The sequence below is a fragment of the Girardinichthys multiradiatus genome, chromosome 15, assembly GCF_021462225.1.
Source record: "Girardinichthys multiradiatus isolate DD_20200921_A chromosome 15, DD_fGirMul_XY1, whole genome shotgun sequence".
NCBI classification, from domain to species: Eukaryota; Metazoa; Chordata; class Actinopteri; order Cyprinodontiformes; family Goodeidae; genus Girardinichthys; species Girardinichthys multiradiatus.
In genome coordinates this window covers 19,348,390-19,368,680 of record NC_061808.1, presented here as the reverse complement: position 1 = coordinate 19,368,680, position 20,291 = coordinate 19,348,390, and the positions used below count along the sequence as shown (strand labels likewise).

Sequence of the window (20,291 nt, the reverse complement as noted above, 5' to 3'; positions counted from 1 at the left end):
GCTAACCCATCTCATCCTGATTCATAGGGGGGTTTGCACAAGCGTCCAGATAGTACGTCAACGTCGCCGCCATATTGTGAGTGGCACTTCTAGTCCACATTTAGAAACGTCTATGCTACAGTTCTGTTTCGATGGTGTCAGGTACAGTTATGTGACTGTGTTGTCTGTTCCCAGATCGAGATCTTCTTTGTCACATTAGATAATTACTGAATAAATGAAAAAAAAAAAAAAAAAAACCCAACAAGAACTGAAGAACGTCATAAATAGTGAGAACTCTGCGATGTACTTTAACTGTTCCAACAACTCATCTCCTCTGGACATAGATCTTGGAGATTGTTTCTGGAATCAGCTTTAACCACTGTCCCAGTTTAGATTCACAGCCACTTGCCGCTGGCACCACTGCAGATTTCACTCTCCACAACTTCCCTATCTCCTATTTGAGCCTTTGGTAATTCTTGATGTCCTTGGTGTGTGGCCCTTGGTGTCTTAGAGGTTTCTCCCCTTTTGACTTTCGGACCAGCAGCCTGTAACCAGCGCATATGTTCCTGCAAAGTATCCCAGCTACTTATGTTGTACTAAGAATGTTTTGTCTCGCAGGGTCTTGCACTCAGCCATTAGGTGCCAGACTGTTTCAGGGGTGTCTCTACAAAGCCTGCATCTTATGTCCCAACTCATGTGATAGAACCCAGTCTGTATTGTTCTTGTGGTAAGTGCCTATCCATGTGCTGCATTAATTATTATCACTGTGTGCTTCAGTCCAGCACTTACTAGCAACTGGTAGGATATTTAAATCCTTGGCCACTTCCTCAATCTGTGCCATGCTTCTCTTTCCGTGATAGTTCCTCTTCTCTCTATCTTTCTTTCCTTGGTTTCAATAATGACCATGATCAAATTTCCTAATGCATAATAGTGTTTTAGCATAAAATTGCCATTAAAACTGTATGTGATAACTGGGAATATGAAAAGCTCCTATTTAAACTGGAATATTTCAACTAAACAGCACTAAGTGTTGAATGTAGCTATAATTGGGAGTTTAAAACGTTGAAATTAAGGTTTGTTTTAATAATGTTTTTGTCTTCACTTTATGTATTCAGATTTTTGCTGCTGGATATGTGATTTACCTACAGCCTTCGACCTTTGGATATTTTTAACACATTTTAACAAAACAGTGATAACATTGACAAAATATTTAAATTTTCAAAGTTACAAAGAAATAGAAATTTGGTAGTATTATGCCTATATGTATTTTTAGCACGTTTTGTTGTGTATTGTTTATACTTGTGTATTCAGATTTGCAGACATAGTTCGGTTTTTGTCTCAGTTATCACCATCAATAGTACTAAAATGAACATATATTATTGTATACAAAAGTGATTAATCAACATTTGAATGTTAATTTTATTCTTTTTTTTTTTATGTGGAAAACCCAGTTTGGAAGGATTGAACTGGTTCCGGAAAGCAACTTGACACTCACAATATGGCAGACGCGTTGACGTACCGTTTTATACAGGGACAATGAAGCCAATGATCTATACACAAAAGAAATGCTTATATTTTCCTACATTATTCACAAATGCGTACAAAAGAAAATATTATGTACACAATAGTTATTAATGCACATGTACTTTAAATTTTTACATGCTCATTTATGAGACATTCGCCCTTTTTATTTAGTACAATCCAAAGCTACGGAAAAAGCGCAGTTAAAACAAGTTACTTAAAACAAGCCATATACACCTGTACAATTATAAACATTTGTATTTTTATTTGCGTTTATTTTCTGTTTTAGCAATCTTCAAATTGTGGGGTTTGAATGTTTTTGCCGTGAGACATAAATCAGATATTCTCTAATAAAGCTTACACAATTGTACAGACTTTCACGCCTTTTTGTTTGCTCCATTAACACCAAATAACAAAAGACTCACCTACATGAAATCGTCCTTAACAGCTTCCGTTATTGCGACGCAAAAATTACAAGCTTCCTGTCACGCGACCAGTACAGTACCCTCACGTGACTTCAGTCAATAAAAATGAAAGTGGTGCTCAGCTGGTTTGAAACTGCAGCTCTTATTTTTATTCTTAATGTGTGCTTTAACGAGAGTTATCAGCTGACTGGGCTGCAGGTAAGACTGTTGCACTTCCCACTGAAGTAATGGCTTAAAAAAGACCTGATGAAGCACATTATTTTGGTCGAAGTATAATGGCTTTTAGCCGCTGTGGGGATTGTCAGTGTTAGTTGTTTACTACTGTTTCTCCTCACGATGTAATTTCCAAACACAGGTATGCTCGCTCTGTGGTGGGACAGTCCAAAACACCTCCGATGTGGGTCAGTTCTGTTCTTCATCCGCTGGACGGATAGACAGGAGGTGTTGTTTAGCAAATAATAACACAATCGACCCTGAACGCATCATCGGGTAGGATAGAAATAACAGTACAGCACTCAAATTTAAAATCGCAACGCTTTTATGGCCTGAAACGTGTCCAAAATAGTATGGAAAACAAGAAATAAAAAGACAGGGGAGAAAACAACTGATATGTTATTTTCAACTCCTTCCCTTTATGTAGCCTATTTCAAATTTCGTAATTCACGTGACGTGATCTATGATTAGGCTATGTGGGGAAGATTTTAGCATTTTTGGGTGAGGATTTATTTTGGTAAATTGTATGTCACAATCACTTTTCACTGGTCAGGTTGGACCTATCCAATTGTTCCCTGACTCAAGTAAAAGAACTTCCAGGAGCATCCAAAGTGTTCATGATGTAAGTACCCTACAGTGCCAAGGAACAATATTTGTACACTTAACACTTTTCACATTTAGGCATATTTCAAGATCTAACTTTCATGCGTTTTATTGAGATTTTATGATATACAGACACAAAGTAGAGCTTAATCATAAGGTGAAATGAAAATGACACATGTATGTACTTCTTTGCCTATAAACATGTGAGACGTTCAGCCTGCATTTGTTAGCCTCTTGACTCAGTACTTTGTAGAATCACCCATATCTTTGCACATCAACAGACTCAAATGTCTGCAAACACCTCTGTATAAGTCGAGCTCAGTCAGATTGGTTGGTGAGAACTCATTAACATAAATGTAGTTTTTTGTTTCTTCTGTTTTTTAATTGTAGAAAAGAAACTGTCTAGTTTTTCTTCACGCTTCCAAATTTTACGGTACTTTGTTACTTTGTGTTTTTCTGTTACATAAAACAAGTGTTGCAACTTCACACTTGTTCTCAGGTAGAACCATGTTTTATTTTTAACATTTCTTTCTTTGTTCTTGATAAATGTTTATTTTGCAGAGATCTCTCACTGAATCCCATTGTCAACATCAGTGAGAAGGTGTTCCTAGGATTTCTTGGCCTAAATTACATGTAGGTGTTATTTAAGATTTCAGATCACGTCTTCATTAAATTGGTATTAGTTTCATGATTGTTTTTGTTTTTCTTCAACAAATTTCAATGTTTCTACAGGATTTTACCACAGGACGTGGTTTGTCCGGGTGGGAATGTGTCTTGGCAAAAGGTGAAAGTCAAACAGGGAAAGCGCCTTTGCAAGGGCCAGAATAATATGTGCAACCAGACAGGACAGATGTGTAAGACACATATTGACATATTATCATAAATATTGATATTTTACTCTTACATAAGACATCTAAAAGTATTTGTTTTGTAATGTGTGATCTTTATTGACATGTTTTGGGAATTCATAGCCATGAGCTGTCCAGAACACTCCCTTTGCGGTCCCTACGGTCCTGGCTTCTTTGAGTGCAGCTGTGCTGAAAATTATCAGGGATACAAGTGTCTTCGACAGGTCGGTTCTTAAAGCAACATTTTTGTTGTTATTCTTATGTTATTAATATAATTAACATAAGCACAAAAGATTTTTTTCACCAGTGCACCTTTTAAAACTTTCCTATAGGGGGAGTTCCCAGTTGTCGAGGTGTTCGGGCCTCTGGCAGCATCCACAGTTGTGATCTCCTTCCTGGTGTGGGTTACCCAGAGACGTAAAGCCAAATCACTCTGAGGCTGAGGTGCTTTTAATCTGACAAGAAACAGACTCCTTAAAGAGATAATAACACTGACAAAGCCCAGGATGGCACCACGCTCCTTCATAAATATTTTATTAATTTTCTTTTTCTGGGGCGGCTATATTTTATTTCAGGGGGATATTAAAAACTGGCATTTTTAATATAATTATTGTGATTTAATTTTAGAAAAAAAAAAAAAAAAGCTTTGATGTATGACCTAATGTTTGACAGGGATGCCACTAGGATTGCTTCAGCTTGAGTTTTTCAAAAGAAGATTGACAGAAAATAGTGTACACTATAGATGATTCTGACAAACAAATGCTAAATGTGTGAGTTTACACCAAAAATAATAATTTTATGCATGTTTAAAAAAAAGTTGAGCAAAATAGTTATTGCATGCTGCCGCTGGGGTTTACTTTGAGGGGAAAAAACAGCTGTATTAAATTTACACCATCAAAAATGCAGGTTTTTCTGTACTTTAATGATGGTTTTAACCTCTTTCATTCAAATGTACTCTGGACAATTATTTTAATTTCAGAGTAAATATTTCACTTGTTTTAGTTTGTGGTTGGTGGGTCTGGTTAAATACCAGTTTGCTCTACAAACGTTGGGGATTTCATATTCCTGCTGTTGTATAATTGCCTTTTCTTTTTCTATTTGGCTGACTGAATAATAACTGTCTTTCATGAGAGTTTCAGATTGTTGTCCTGATCTACTCTACAATCTGAATGTTTTCTGTTGTATCATTTGTTCAAAGTTGTCATGCTTCATGTTGCTCAAAGTTCAGGGTTTTAATAAAGATTTTAAAATATTAGTGTCTATTTTTATTTTCTTTTTGAGGAAATTCTGTGTTGTTCTTTTTGTCAGATGTTTCCACTGTATACTGAAGTTCAATACGAAATGTTAGCCAGGTTTTTTCCTGGAAAAAATTAAAGTCAAGTTTATCCAAAGCATCAAAAGGTTCTCAATATTAAGATCTTCGGAGCCACTTTATCACTTTTCCCTTGCGACGCGATGCTCCATAGCGCTGCAAATAAACTGGTCATCCTGTTTCTCCTGCATCATTGGGCGAAGTTACTATTGATGGATGTTTTGACATTCTTTGTTCATGGCCGGGGTTTTAGGCACACTTGAGTCGATGAAAGGCAACCTCTACATATAAAAGGTCTCTGGATGCTACACTGTTGGCATGACACAGGACTCATTGGGGCTTTCTTTTCTGGACAGACTTTTTTTTTTTGGGTGTCTCAAAGAATCAAGAAGAAAATAAAATTACTCTGCTATCAAATCCTACTAATTCTTGCAGAATGTCCATCTATTTTTTAAAGAAACTTCTTAGCAGTTCAGCATCACACCAGGACATCATGCAAAAGTCTCTGCAACTGAGTTCATTAATACCAGTGTGCACGCTTCACTCTTAAGCAAGATCTGCACTGGTGGAAACGTCTGCCCTTAGTTGATTCTCTGTAGGGGACCGTCTCATTACTTGCTTGACTTTCTTAGGCTCCCTAAAGCTCTCCGTACATCAGTTGATCTCTCTAAGGTTCTTGATGATTTGAGAACTGTGTGATTACTAAGCAGCAATATCCTTGATCTTTTGGATATAAAGCAATAATGAAACCACGTGTTTCCTGGAAAGTAATCATAGTCTGCAAAAGAACCACTTTCAAGTACCACTCCCTTGAATCCAGCAATCATGACATAACCACTCTGTAGGAATATTGTGCTTCTTCCAAGCACATGACGATCATGTGCTAACTGTGAGGACATAAACTACCTTTGTGCTTCTTTCAGCATTAATTACAAAACCTTTTATGATTAGCTTACCATCCCACACCACAGACGACTACCTTAACATGTTATTCAGTTGGATATATTAATATTATAAACTTCTAACATCGTTTCTTTTTAAAAGAACCAGAAAGAAAACAAACAGGAATACCATTTAAAAGTTTATGCCATTTCAGATATACATTTATTGCATGCTAAAAGCACGACCTTGCGTGTTTGTGTGCAAGCATACATGCACACAAGCCAATCTAGAGGACGCTCACTGATCGACGCTTTTGACCCGCAGCACCACCGGAACCGAAGTGCACGGGATCATGCCCAGTTCTGTGATGACAAGATCCACAAAATCAGGAGGCGTCACGTCATACACCAGGTTCAGCAGACCCAGGGAGGGCTCCTGCTGCCAGTTCTCCAGCTGGGTGTGCCCATTACGGGTCACAATCAGGTCATCGGGGTCATCTGGAAAAAAACAAAGATGACTCAACAAAAATCAAAACATTGATGAAGGTAGAAGCAGAATGCTTTTGCATACCCAGTTCATTGGATACGAATGAGTCTGTCTGCACCCTTTCACAGAACTTGTAGATCTCACAACAAACCAGCACAGGCACGTTAAAGGCTTTAGCCACTAGAGCTATCTGTGAAGTTCCCACTCGAGACATAACGTAGCCATTAGCCAGGAGGGCATGAGCTCCGAGGAACACCTTCGATACCTAAAACAAAATGAAAAAAATAAGTATAAATGCTTGTAGCTGAATTGGTCGACACATGACACCAAAATGTAATGTACTCTTCCTGATTACCTCTGGAAGGACGTAGGATACAGCTGAGATAAGGACATAGGTGCAGCTGATGCCTCTCTGTACCAGCCGCCTCAGAGCCTCCCGGCCCTCTAGCCGAGGCCTGCTGTCAACAACTATAACGCGAAACTTCCTGCTTTTCTCAAAGGCCTCAAAGAGAATGTGGTTGACCAGAGAAGAGCTGACAGGAGCAGAGATAAAAATTAGACTTTGTGATATTGGAGGAAAATATGGAAGAAAAAAAAAGCCAATAAGGAAGAGAAAGTGCTAAAAAAAAAGGTCACTGGGCAAAAATAATCTATTATTTAATAATAAACAAATAATAAACAAAGCAGTGCTTAGTGACAAGAAAAGTTTACAGCTGAAACAAACAAAAAAAACTTGCAGAGAATTATGAGTCTTACCATCCATAAATGAGGATGACATCTCCATTACTGATCTTTTCTATGGAGGACTCCGCTATAGCTTTAGCAGCAAGAATGATCTTTTCTTTGATGTACCATTCAATGCAGTGGAGCAGTTTCTGTTTTGCCTAAAAGAGAAAACAGTGCTAGATTAAAAACTTAAAACTACATTTAGGTTTGTTGACCCTGCACCCCAGCTACCTCTAAAGGGCGTTTCTCAGAACACTGCTCAGAATTTAGCTCAAAACTGTTTCCACAGCATCATACTGCCACTACCGTGTCTCATGGCATGTTCAGAGTGACGTGCAGAGGTATTTTTCAGGTGTTTCAACTGCAGGAACATTTTGTAGGAACCAGGGCATTTTTGTGGGGCCATTGTTTACATCCTTACATGTTTTTTTTTTTACTTATTTTTTATTGAACATTTCTTTAAACAGTTACAGTGGAGGGGTATCAACATATATACATCCATATTCATTTTTTCCGTATCAATGTTCATTTTGGCCTGTTGTGAAGGTGGTATCATCCTTGTTTTTATAATCAGTCCATTTTTCAACAACTGGTCTTCTTGCAGTCTCAGATTATAAGTGAGTCTTTCCATCAAATAAATCTCCTCCACGATGCCCAGCCACCGCTCCACAGCTGGTGCATCTTCTTTGTACCATAGTCTTGTGATGGCTTTCTTAGTTGCAGTAAGCAAGATTTTTACCAGGTATTCATCTTTTTGAATTATATCATGTGTAAGACACCCCAAATAGAGTGCCTTACATAATCTGGGTATTCCATATCCGAGTATTTTTTTCAAAATAACACATATGTTATCCCAGTATCCACTTACTCTTGGGCAGGACCATAATATGTGGGTGTGGCCCACATCCATCTGACCGCAGAACCTCCAGCATGGCTGAGAGCTGGTTAGCATCCTCTTTCTAATCTTTGGGGTTATAAAAAATCTGATTATATTTTTCCAATTGAATTATCTCCAAACTTTGGAGCAAGTGGCTGTACACTGTGTTTTACAGATTTCAAACCATTCATCCTCCCTTATATGTTCCTGCAGTTCCTTTTCCCATTTTTCTTTAATATATACAGTAGATGTTTCCCTGCCTCCCATTAACCCCCGATACAGTACTGAAATAGCTCTACATTTCTTCCCCTCATAAGCCTTCTGAAATATTCCAATTATTGTACCTATTTCAGTCCTCACCTCTTTCTCATAGTAGTCTCTTATTTGTAAATATCGATATTGATCATGATCAGCCAGTCCAAATTTTGTCTTCAAGTTCTCGAAACTCAGCAGCCTATCTTGTTCTAGCATTTTGCATGTCGCTGTAATCCCCTTATCTGCCCAATGCTTGAACCCTTTATCATAAACCCCCGGTCTAAACCTCAGGTCCCAAGCAAACCAGCTCAAACTCTTAGTTTCTTTCTCTAATCTATAACTGTCAACTACAGTGTTCCATATTTTAATTGTATTCCTGGTTATAAAATCTAGCTCACTACTTAGTTTGCCTAATAAGCCTTTATGTGCAACTAGATTTTTGATTTCCATTCCTTTCATACCTATTTCCATATTTTTCCATCTTGAAACATAATCATCATTACACCAATACACTAGGGGTCTAATTTGTGCGGCCCAGAAGTATTCCTTGAGGCCCGGCAAGCCCAGCCCTCCTCTGTCCCTTGGAAGCTGAAGTGTTTTACATCTGACCCTAGGTTTCTTTCCACTCCATATAAACCTTGATATCCATTTGTCCCATTCTACAAATTGTTTTTGTGTTATCATCAATGGTAAAGACTGAAACATGTATAGCAGTTGTGGTAAAATATTCATTTTAATTAAATCCACTCTTGAACTGAGATCTAGACCAACATCCATCCATCTCACCAGGTCCCTCCTAATATCTTGATTTTTATTTTGGATAATTTGCCTCATAGAGTTTACTTATTTCTTTGGTTATGTTTACCCCCAAGTATTTTATATGTTTTTTGTTCCACTTAAGCTTGTAGGTGTCCCTTATTTTCTGCTGTGGAGAGTAGTTTATTGCTAGAATCTGTGTTTTTTCAACATTAATTTTGTATCCAGAGAATTGTCCATATTCCTCCAGAAGTCTCATTGTTTTTAAAAGGCTTTCATCTGGATGTTTTAAATAAATTAATATATCGTCTGCAAACAGCCCTATTTTATGTTCTTCCCCTCCTATCTCCACTCTTTTTATTTCCTCTTCTGGCTAGCGGCTCTATAAACAATGCAAAAAGGCTTGGTGAGAGGCAAGAACCCTGTCTGGTTCCCCTCTCCAGTGCAAATCTTCCCAACAGATTGCCATTTATTTTAATCCTTGCAGTTGGGTTCTGGTATATTGATTTAATACAATTTACAAATATCTTATTAAATCCAAATTTACTCAAAACTTTGTATAGAAAGGTCCAATTTACACTGTCGAAGGCTTTCTCTGCGTCTATACTTACTAGAATTGCACGATCCCCTCTACTTTGTAGGTGCTCTATGATATGTAGAGTCCTTCTTATATTGTCTTGTGTTTGTCTTTCTTTGATAAAGTCAGTCTGATCCTCATCAATCAGATCCTTACATTTTTACTGCCATTCACAGGGTAAAACCAGGTTAACAAAGGTAGAAATAGACCCCAGAGAAAGACTGACCCTGGTAGAAGATAGTACAACTTCTTACAAATAAACTTTACAGTGTAAACACTATACAATTATCACAGGTTTATAGCTAGAACACCATGTTTGACACCCAAACAGCTTGAGGAAATTCCTTTAAAATTTTCAACAATTGCATCTTTCCATAGATGTTATAGTGACTCTAAAAGTCCTAGAGTGTAACTACTGTGACAGATTCATATAGTTATATTGAACAGACATAATGACCCTGTACTGATCCTACACAGGAAATGCTCAAAAGCACAAAGTGGGTTAGTAGCACTAAATCGAGCTAAACCGCAGGACTGTTTTTGTTTTTTTACATACAAACCTCTTCTTCCTTGCATTGACTGGGAATATTGGAGATCTCTTTCTTGATGTATTTTATGGCGTTGCCCATGCTGGCCGACAGAGGACGACACTGATTCAAAAAACTGAAAAAAAAACAAGCATCAAAGAGTGTATATTAGACAAAACAATTCATTAATTCTGGTAGAATGAAAGGTTACACAGATACTTAAGAATTTTTAATACCTAATATAAGGTTTCAGCCTGTTGACCAAGTCTCTAGACAGCTCCTCATTTGGAGGTGTAGTATAATCCCTTATTACCTGCAGAGGAAAGAAAACTGGTTAAAAATGCTTTACATTTTTTATTTCAAAAGTTCACACTTTTCCAGAGTCAATTATTTTTTACAACAAATTTTTACATATTTATCTAAAACATTTTTAATAGTTTAGAACAATAAATTAACCTCCAATTACATATATCATGAAATGACACCATTTCAAGGTTAGCTTACAATTCAGCAGTGTGGGGAAGAGCTATTTTACTGCCTTTTCTTGGCATCTGAACCAACTTAAATGTGATCTGTAAAATACTAAAACTTAGCAAATCCAGCCCATTTAGTCCCACAAGGTTAGAGAGCATAAGAGTTTTGTTTGTTTTCCAATCCAGAACCAGTGTAAGACCCATTGGTTCGGTTTAAAACATTGATCCAAAACGGCCCGGGTAAAATGAGTGTGCATATTATCTTCGGGGTTTCTTTCAACGACAACTAAACCGATCAATGAAACCAGATAAAAACTGAACATGTGATGTCAAGAATGTCATTTATATTAAAAAAAATCTATGTAAATAGATATCTTTACAACAAACAAAATTAGATTTATTTTTTATTTCTAAGTCTGGAAATTGAAACATTTCCCAAATTCAATTTTCTTTTTCATTTGCAAAATGATTAAATCAACTGCTAGACTGTCCACAGTCTACAGAGATGGGTAAATACAAGGCAAACAGATGTGTACATGGGTGCGCCAAGTCAATTGTTGGTTATAGCGACATCTAGTGGCCCGTCATATACGCCACTCTTAGACACTGAAAGATGGGAATGAAAGGTTTTGTGACTTTAAACAATGCAAAAACGTACAGTGACTTATGAAACTATCCCTTTCTTTTTAAATTTTTGTCATATTACAAACGCAAAACTTTATTTTACTAGGATTTTATGTAATATACCAACGCAAAGTAGTGCATAAGTGTGAAGTGAAGGGAAAGGGTAACAAGGTGTTTAAACCTTTTACCAATAAAAACCTGAAAGGTTTGGATTCCATTTGTAATAAGCCTCTCTTGCTCAGATAGCCCTCAAGAAAAACTAGTGTGACCATTTCCCTTTAGAAGTTACCTAATTAGGAAACAGAGCACACCTGTGTGTAATCTAATTAAGAATCTACAGCTTAAGTCTGTTGACAGGAAAACTATTTGTCACTCTCAAAAGTTTGGTCTTTATGGAAGAGTGGCAAGAACATAAGCCATGTAGGGGACACAGAAAACATGAAGGAAAACCAACTCTGCACATCACCTGAAACACACCCTCCCCACTGTGAAACATAGTGGTGGCAGCATAATGCTGTGAGGATTTTTTTTCTTCAGAAGTGACAGAAAGAGATGGTGGTAAGAGACTACAAAAAGACTTAAGACTAAGGGAGGTTCTTGTTCTACCAGGACACTAAACATACGTTTAGATCAAAGTATATTCATGTGTTAAAAAGGCCAAGCCAAAGCCCAGACCTCAATACAATAGAGAATCTATTGTACAACTGAAAGGTTGTTGATCCCAGGTGCTCTCCATCCAATCTTATTGAGATTGAACTATTTTGCAAAGAAAGGGCAAAGCTTTCAGCGTCTAGATGTCCAAAGCTGCTAAAGACATGCTTAAAAGACTTGCAACTGTTTTTTCAACAAAGGTGGTTTTAGAAAAAAACTGACTGAACACCAACGCACGATGCTTTTTAAAGACTTTTTCAAAAATGTTTTGCAGATAAAATTATTTTTTTCATTTTCCAATTATATGCCCTTTAGTATTTGTCTGTCACATAAAATCCCAATAAAATCCACCAATGTTTTAATGTTTAAAGTTACAATGTGAAAAACTTTGTAGATACAGTTCTAGTTCAAGTCTTTTACAAGCAACAATCTTGTTATGTCACTAGTACATTAGAAAAGACATGGGGGTCTATGCAGTGTCCTTGGATGTAAATAACTAAATCAAAGCCAATTAAAAACACAAAATGGTCTAAATGTCACGTTGCATTGCTTCCAGTAAATCACCACAAATATTGCACTGTACTGCTTTTCTCTTGCGTATGAGCCCTAAATATACAAGAGAAAGATGATTAGGGGAACAAAGGAATACAATTGAACGGTTTTTGGACCAGCACCTGTTTGAAGGCATGCAGCAGGGCAACTGAGCGAGCGTTGGATCCAGCCACGATGCCATGGGAATACTGGAGGCCCAGTCGAACAATAGCAGGATGAATGACTGTTGAAGGAATGCTGCAAAAACACATTCAAGAGTACCTTAGAAGACTGAAGGTGGTTACAGTGGACTAAGAACAGTTTTTAGAAGTATACTGAAGAAACTCTCCATGAACACGAGACTGCTGAGCTCACCTGAGTTGCTGTGTTAGCGGGGCTTTGCGACTGTACTGGTGGAGATGAGAAAACAGGCTGACTTTGTAGCCGTAGTCTGAGCGTAGTGGGATCTGAAACCCAGATAGCAAAAAGATAAATAAATCCCAAAATCAAACTTACAGACACTTAGAAAACAAAAGAAGCCAAAAGAAACATGTGATTTTTCTATTACTCTCCAAAAACATTTATACATGCCAAACTGATTTTGCAGGACAGTTTGCTGGGTTATAACCTAAGCCCTAAAAAGCAAGAAGCTCAGAGTTGTAAGCGAGCACTGCTAAACGACAGAAATGTAAGTCTAAATAGCCACATCCAGTCAGTGCACACTACAGTTAAAGAAAACAAATAATACAAACAGCAAACAGTTTAAAACAGTCTAAACTCGACGGCTTATACCTTTTTAGCTGAATTTTGCCCTGGTGTCTGGAAAACAATAGTCATACCATGACATACAGTTCTAACCGCCAGTAACTATTTAGACCTCCTCTAAAAACAATTAGTAGGTCACATTCTTATGATGTAATAATAAAACGAATATTCTGACATGCAATTAAAGATACATTCACACACTATTGTTACTTCCTGTCTGTAATCATCTCCCTTTAACAGCTTTTTACATTTTGTCAGGTTGCAGCCACAAATTTCAAGGCATTTTATTTAGAATTTATGTGACTGACCAACACAAAGTAGCACATAACTATGAAGTAGAGGGTAAATGATAAAAGGATTTCCAAATGGTTTACTAAAAAAATAAAATAAAAAAACCCTAAAGATTTTTTTTTCAGTCAGTTTCCTTTGATACCCCTAAATACATTCCAGACAAACCAACTGCCTTTAAGAGTTTTCAAATATGTATAATTTAATCTTGGCCTAAATCCAGCTGTTCTGTGAAGGCCTCAGAACTATGTCAGAGAATTAGTGAAGAAACAGCATCATGAAGACCAAGAAACATCATACAGGTGTGGATGAAGTTCTGGAGAAGTTGTGTAATGGAATAATAAAAAGTCCTGCTTAAAGTTTATCACAAGCCACAGCGGACACAGTAAACATGTAGACAAGTGGACAGATGAGACCCATTTGGGGATAAATGTAGGACGCTACACTTGGTGGAAAACTAACACTGCACATCACCCTAAACACACCATACAGACAGTATAACATGGTGAAGACCGCATCATGTTGTGTACCCTGTCATTTTCTTCAGAAATGACAGGGTAGCTGGTCAGAGTTGAAGGGGAGATGGATGGAGCTAAATAAAGGGGAATCCTAGAAGAAAACCTTGTAAAGGCTGCAAATGACTTGAGGTTAGGCTGAAGGTTCACCTTTCAACAAAACAATGACACTAAATATACAACCAGAGCTGCAATGGAATGGTTTAGATAAAGGCATATTCAGGTGTTAAAATGGCCCAAATCCATTAAATAAACTGTGGGATGTGGGAGTTGAAAAGTTATGTTCGTGGATGCTTTTCCAACTGATGCTTTCAGATTTTTGTTTCTAAATTATTTAAATACCATTTATCATTTTCCTCCACTTACTACATACTACTTTGCATTGATCTGCCATATAAAATTTCAATAACAGATTTAAGTTTGTGGTTGTAACGTGACAGAAGTAAAATGTTCAAGGTGTATGAAAACTTTCACAAGGCACTGATCTTCAGCTGTTAAACAACTTATTACATGTAATCCACCTGACCTGCTGCCTTTCCAACTTCTTGGCCAGTTTCTTTAAAACCTCTGGATTGTCCACTTGAATGTGTTCTGGGAGCCGTTTCACCACTGAAAAGACAAGAGAGATTTTGTTCTACTCACGCTGCAAAGATCAGTCAAAGCGATACGGCCACAACTGACTCTACATTGTTTAAACACCACAGATCGGCCAAAACATCATACTTCAGTCAAAACTGTTTCATTAATTGTAAGTTTGTGCATATAAAACATTACCTGGCTGCAGCTCACTCGTAGCTGCTTTCGGTTTGCTTGTGGCACTTTGCTGTCCCGGATCTCCTTTCTTACTCTGCTTGCTGGCCCTCTCAGCCTCTTGCCGAGCTCTCCGTTCAGCTTTCAGTTCAGCTTTACTCTTACCAGACGTATCTGCTGGAGTTGGAGCTGGGGTGGGAGCCTCTGAGGCAGGCACGGAAACTGGAGCAGGCACTGCTGAAGGAGCTTAAAAAACAGAAACGCAAACTCAGGATAAAAGTTACAGAGGCCACTTAAGATTTTAAGTTTTACAGACAAACATGCCAGAAGTAATTCTACCTTTCTGAGCTGTGGATTGCGTTAAAGGCTGTGGTGCTGAAGCAGCTGAACTGACACCCTTATTTTCTTTCCCACTGTCCTGTAAAGCCTTTTCATCTTTTTTCTCTTTGTTCTTCTTTTGCTGTTTCTTCTCCTTCCTCAGTCGCTGCTTCTCCTCTTTGGTCAGGTCTTTGCCTTCACTCTGTTTGAACATTCAAACAATATCATGTCATGATTGCTACTAACTCACACTGGCTGTAACAAGCTTGAAGTGACCACAATAAACTGACCTTTGTACGTTCGATATCACCTTTCTTGCCATTTCCATCTGCAGGAAAAACAAAGAATGATAACATAATGATTTTAGTGATGCTTGGAGGAGCTAGATGGCACTCATTCATTGCAGATGATGAACTTATAACACATAATTTCCCAACTTTAGAGTGTGCTAATATCAGCTACAGGGGAGATTCTCGTACATAATAGCGACATCGCATCGATAGCAAAAAAATACCAAAAATATAGTGTTAATAAGCAGTAAGATGCAACTCTAAAAATGATGCAACACCACTTCAACGTCTGCTGTTAAACTACTGCTCATGCTAACGTTAGCAGCACTCACATCTAAAATAATAACTCTGCTAGAAGAAATGAAACACCTCCTCAACACCGGAATAATAACTACATTTTTCCTCAAGCAACAAACGGGTAAAATAAACAAAAACAGCGGCAAAGTCATAAAAGGCGCAGCTGTTACACATTCCCAAACTCACCTGTCACTCCACTGTCAGCCATCTTTACGATACGGCTTCACCTCTTCTTCTGTTGCTACAGCAACAGCCGTGTTCAGATCACAGCGCCATCTTGTGGAAGCAAAAATCTTCTTTTTTTTAAATTTCTTTTATTTTTATTAAAGCTTTTGAACAGAAACATGTGGCATGTATAAACAAAAGATAAATCGGGGTTTTACATGTTCAAGGCACACATAAGAATATAAGGAGAGAAAATAAATTGATAAATGTTTAACAGAGGAGACAACAGAAACAGAGAAAAGATTAAATAAATAACAATGCATAAATAAAAAATACACACAAAAGGGCACCAATTCTCATCAAATAAGTTCAGTTCTTCATAGGCATCAAGGAGCTGTATACTCTTCTTGCTTTTCATCACTTTTAAGGTTCTCAGGTGGTTGTCTATCAGCAGGCTTTTAAAAGTTGAAAAGTCAGGTTTTCTGTTTCCCCATTTACAGGAGTGGATGAAGTATTTGGCAAGGATCAGCAGGTTGTTGAGCATGAGGTCAGATCTTCTGTCTCTGGGGGTGGTTCCAAATATTATATCCTCTCTTTTTAATGGATGGGGAAGGAAAAGTTTTGTAAAGATCCAGGCCTGAAAGTTTTCCCAAAATGTTCCAGTGTGTACACAATAGAAAAAGAGACATAGTCTTTCAATATCGTTGTCACAAAAGGTACAGCTGTTAGTGTTTGTCTTAACAGTTCTCTGGATGGGAAAATGTTGTTGAGAATTTTAAAATGTTTTTCTTTAGCTTTAGGACTTAAGGGGTATTTAAGGTAAGCAGTCCTCCACTTGTGAAATGAGTCAGAAAACAGATTTAAGATGGAGTTTTTATTTGGACGTACAGGAAATACAGGTCCTTCTCAAAATATTAGCATATTGTGATAAAGTTCATTATTTTCCATAATGTCATGATGAAAATTTAACATTCATATATTTTAGATTTATTGCACACTAACTGAAATATTTCAGGTCTTTTATTGTCTTAATACGGATGATTTTGGCATACAGCTCATGAAAACCCAAAATTCCCATCTCACAAAATTAGCATATCATTAAAAGGGTCTCTAAACGAGCTATGAACCTAATCATCTGAATCAACGAGTTATCTCTAAACACCTGCAAAAGATTCCTGAGGCCTTTAAAACTCCCAGCCTGGTTCATCACTCAAAACCCCGATCATGGGTAAGACTGCTGACCTGACTGCTGTCCAGAAGGCCACTATTGACACCCTCAAGCAAGAGGGTAAGACACAGAAAGAAATTTCTGAACGAATAGGCTGTTCCCAGAGTGCTGTATCAAGGCACCTCAGTGGGAAGTCTGTGGGAAGGAAAAAGTGTGGCAGAAAACGCTGCAAAACGAGAAGAGGTGACCGGACCCTGAGGAAGATTGTGGAGAAGGGCCAATTCCAGACCTTGGGGGACCTGCGGAAGCAGTGGACTGAGTCTGGAGTAGAAACATCCAGAGCCACCGTGCACAGGCATGTGCAGGAAATGGGCTACAGATGCCGCATTCCCCAGGTCAAGCCACTTTTAAAGCAGAAACAGCGGCAGAAGCGCCTGACCTGGGCTACAGAGAAGCAGCACTGGACTGTTACTCAGTGGTCCAAAGTACTTTTTTCGGATGAAAGCAAATTCTGCATGTCATTCGGAAATCAAGGTGCCAGAGTCTGGAGGAAGACTGGGGAGAAGGAAATGCCAAAATGCCAGAAGTCCAGTGTCAAGTACCCACAGTCAGTGATGGTCTGGGGTGCCGTGCCAGCTGCTGGTGTTGGTCCACTGTGTTTTATCAAGGGCAGGGTCAATGCAGCTAGCTATCAGGAGATTTTGGAGCACTTCATGCTTCCATCTGCTGAAAAGCTTTATGGAGATGAAGATTTCATTTTTCAGCATGACCTGGCACCTGCTCACAGTGCCAAAACCACTGGTAAATGGTTTACTGACCATGGTATCACTGTGCTCAATTGGCCTGCCAACTCTCCTGACCTGAACCCCATAGAGAATCTGTGGGATATTGTGAAGAGAACGTTGAGAGACTCAAGACCCAACACTCTGGATGAGCTAAAGGCCGCTATCGAAGCATCCTGGGCCTCCATAAGACCTCAGCAGTGCCACAGGCTGATTGCCTCCATGCCACGCCGCATTGAAGCAGTCATTTCTGCAAAAGGATTCCCGACCAAGTATTGAGTGCATAACTGTACATGATTATTTGAAGGTTGACGTTTTTTGTATTAAAAACACTTTTCTTTTATTGGTCGGATGAAATATGCTAATTTTGTGAGATAGGAATTTTGGGTTTTCATGAGCTGTATGCCAAAATCATCCGTATTAAGACAATAAAAGACCTGAAATATTTCAGTTAGTGGGCAATGAATCTAAAATATATGAATGTTAAATTTTCATCATGACATTATGGAAAATAATGAACTTTATCACAATATGCTAATATTTTGAGAAGGTCCTGTAATGAGTTTAAATCTTTAATCTTACAGGTCATTGTTTTTCTTAAGGTTTTTGCTAAAAGAGATAGTAGGCCCGTATCTTATATTTTAAGTATTCCCATTTTCTGGTGTAGGTCATTACTGAATCATCTAGAAGGATCTTTTCCACTAGTTCTTTTATTTTTCTACAATAGAGATCCTATTTTAAAAGATCTGCATTGAATTTCCAGTACCGTGCATGGCTCAAATTCTCAGGAAGAGGAGCAATTCATAAATGAATGCTGCAATGATCATTAAGAAGAGTTGGAGGCATATTACAATCTGACGTCAGTTTGAGAATATCATCTGTTCCTAACCAGAAGTCTATTCCAGATCTGCTTGATGCATCTGATTTAAACCAAGAAAACCGTTTTTCCTTAACATGTTTATTTCTCCATAAGTCAAGAAGTCCTAAGTTGCTACAGAAATCAGACAAAATACGGTTTGGGTGGGAGTTTTCAAATTTGTTGGGGTGTCTATCAAACCCTTCGTCCATAACCATATTCCAGTCCCCACCCATTAATACATATTTTGTAGGGAATCTTTGTTGTTTAACATTTACTTCAATAATTGTAAGAAGCTCCTTATTGTTTGAAATGTTGCAGTAGCCATAAACATTACCTAGGATTATTAATGCATCCTCAATATGTCATATGGAGAGAGACCAATGGCCATCCCTATCATTTTTTGTGTATATTATTTTCCCTGGAAAGTTATTCATTAGTATAGCCACACCAGCTGATTTGGATGTACCATGCGAATAAGTTATCTGATCTCCCCATTGGCTTGACCAAAATGTTTCATCAGAGTCTGTTGAATGAGTTTCTTGAAAAAGAAAACAGTGTGGATTTTTGTTTCTGCAGTAGAGAAACATTGCCTTCCTTTTGACATTTTCTCTAAGGCCCCTTACATTTAGAGACATAAACTTAAAATTAGTTTTTAAAAACATAAAATGAAAAGAGTAACAAAACAAAAATAACTACACAGGCCTTAAAATGTAAGGTTTTTGTTCAGATAGAATGAACTAAAGGCAAGCCTCTGAAAAGTCAAATAATGCCCTTTTCATTATGACATGCAAAATCACCCTTGCATCCACAAATTACATTGAACTTAAATCTACTCCTTTTTCTTTCAGATGGGAACAATAAAAAACACAGGAGCGCAAATAGAGAGACCTGTTATGAAAAAAAGCTTCACAGAGCAAAACATGTAGTCTCAGAAAGGAGACGAAGCTTTGATCACCTTGCCATCGATGACTGCAACATGACCTCTGTAAAAGGCCACCTTGCCCTGAGATCTGGCTTTTGTAATCTTAGGCCACAGTTCTTCTCTTGCCAGCCGGTCTTCCTTTATAAAATCTTGAGAAAAACAGAGACCTTGTTCTTTACACACCGCCGAATTCTTCGTCATTTTTCAGACTGTGTCTCGAAGACGCTTCCTAGTGAACTGTAGGATGACCTGACGGGACTGTCCCTCTCCATTTCTTCCGACTTGGTGGATCATATCGATCACATCTTCTGCCTGGTTTGCCAATTGCGGTAAGATTCTTGAAAGAAGCTGTTCTGCCTTTTCTGCATTTTCTCCTTCTTGCTCTTTGAGACCCGACAACCTCAGGCTCCATCGACGCTTGTACCTTTCAGCCTCCAGACGTTTTTCTTTCAGAGCTGCGTTTTCTTTATTCATTGTTGCGAGCTTCTGTTCAAAGTTTTCCATAGTAGATTTACATTCAGCAATGCCGAATGTGTTCTGCTCCACTTGGAGTGTATAGCGGGCAAACATTTCTGAGTTTTCTTGCAGCTGTTTTCCAAAGTCATCAACCTCGATATCCAGACTTTTAATGGCTGCTAAGACGGCAGCTAAAGAGACCTCACTCTCTGTCGCTTGATTTTTAGCTGGTGGGAACTTAATTGGAGTTGCATTCAGTTGTCATCTTGTACCGGTAGCACTTTTTGACGTCTCCATCTGTGTTTCCGCGCTAGCAGCAGCAGCAGCAGCAGAAGCATAGTCATGCATGTTTAGCTCAGCAGCGCTAGCCTTCTTCAAAGGGGGGAAGTTTTTCTCGTTAATGGCGGACATCTTTCACAAAGCTCTTATTTTTTCTCCTTACTTTAGTGT

The 20,291-nt window shown here is 38.1% G+C and overlaps 2 protein-coding genes across 5 annotated transcripts; one reads left to right on the top strand and one right to left on the bottom strand.

Moving 5' to 3' along the window:
* Positions 1-597: 597 nt before the first annotated feature.
* Positions 598-4,841, top strand: atraid (all-trans retinoic acid-induced differentiation factor). The gene is made up of 8 exons (XM_047387294.1): positions 598-706; positions 1,431-2,123; positions 2,281-2,414; positions 2,692-2,760; positions 3,303-3,374; positions 3,474-3,595; positions 3,713-3,813; positions 3,922-4,841. Exons 2-8 carry the CDS (start codon positions 2,031-2,033, stop codon positions 4,024-4,026), a joined length of 696 nt encoding a protein of 231 aa, XP_047243250.1. The 5' UTR covers positions 598-706; positions 1,431-2,030; the 3' UTR covers positions 4,027-4,841.
* Positions 4,842-5,974: 1,133 nt separating this feature from the next.
* eif2b4 (eukaryotic translation initiation factor 2B, subunit 4 delta) lies at positions 5,975-15,763 on the bottom strand. Of its 4 annotated transcripts, none has more exons than XM_047387161.1 (14): positions 15,676-15,763; positions 15,193-15,230; positions 14,924-15,104; positions 14,609-14,830; positions 14,361-14,443; positions 13,059-13,085; positions 12,642-12,733; positions 12,410-12,524; positions 10,224-10,300; positions 10,021-10,123; positions 7,026-7,153; positions 6,625-6,802; positions 6,354-6,534; positions 5,975-6,280 (listed from the first exon to the last, which is right to left on the bottom strand). In XM_047387161.1, the coding sequence occupies exons 1-14, from the start codon at positions 15,695-15,697 to the stop codon at positions 6,081-6,083; spliced, it is 1,647 nt and encodes a 548-aa protein (XP_047243117.1). In that variant the 5' UTR covers positions 15,698-15,763; the 3' UTR covers positions 5,975-6,080. The 4 variants fall into 4 exon arrangements, with proteins under 4 accessions (XP_047243117.1, XP_047243120.1, XP_047243118.1 ...); XM_047387164.1 differs by lacking the exon at positions 15,676-15,763 and adding an exon at positions 15,609-15,663; XM_047387162.1 differs by lacking the exon at positions 15,676-15,763 and adding an exon at positions 15,382-15,409.
* Between the last annotated feature and the right edge of the window lie 4,528 nt (positions 15,764-20,291).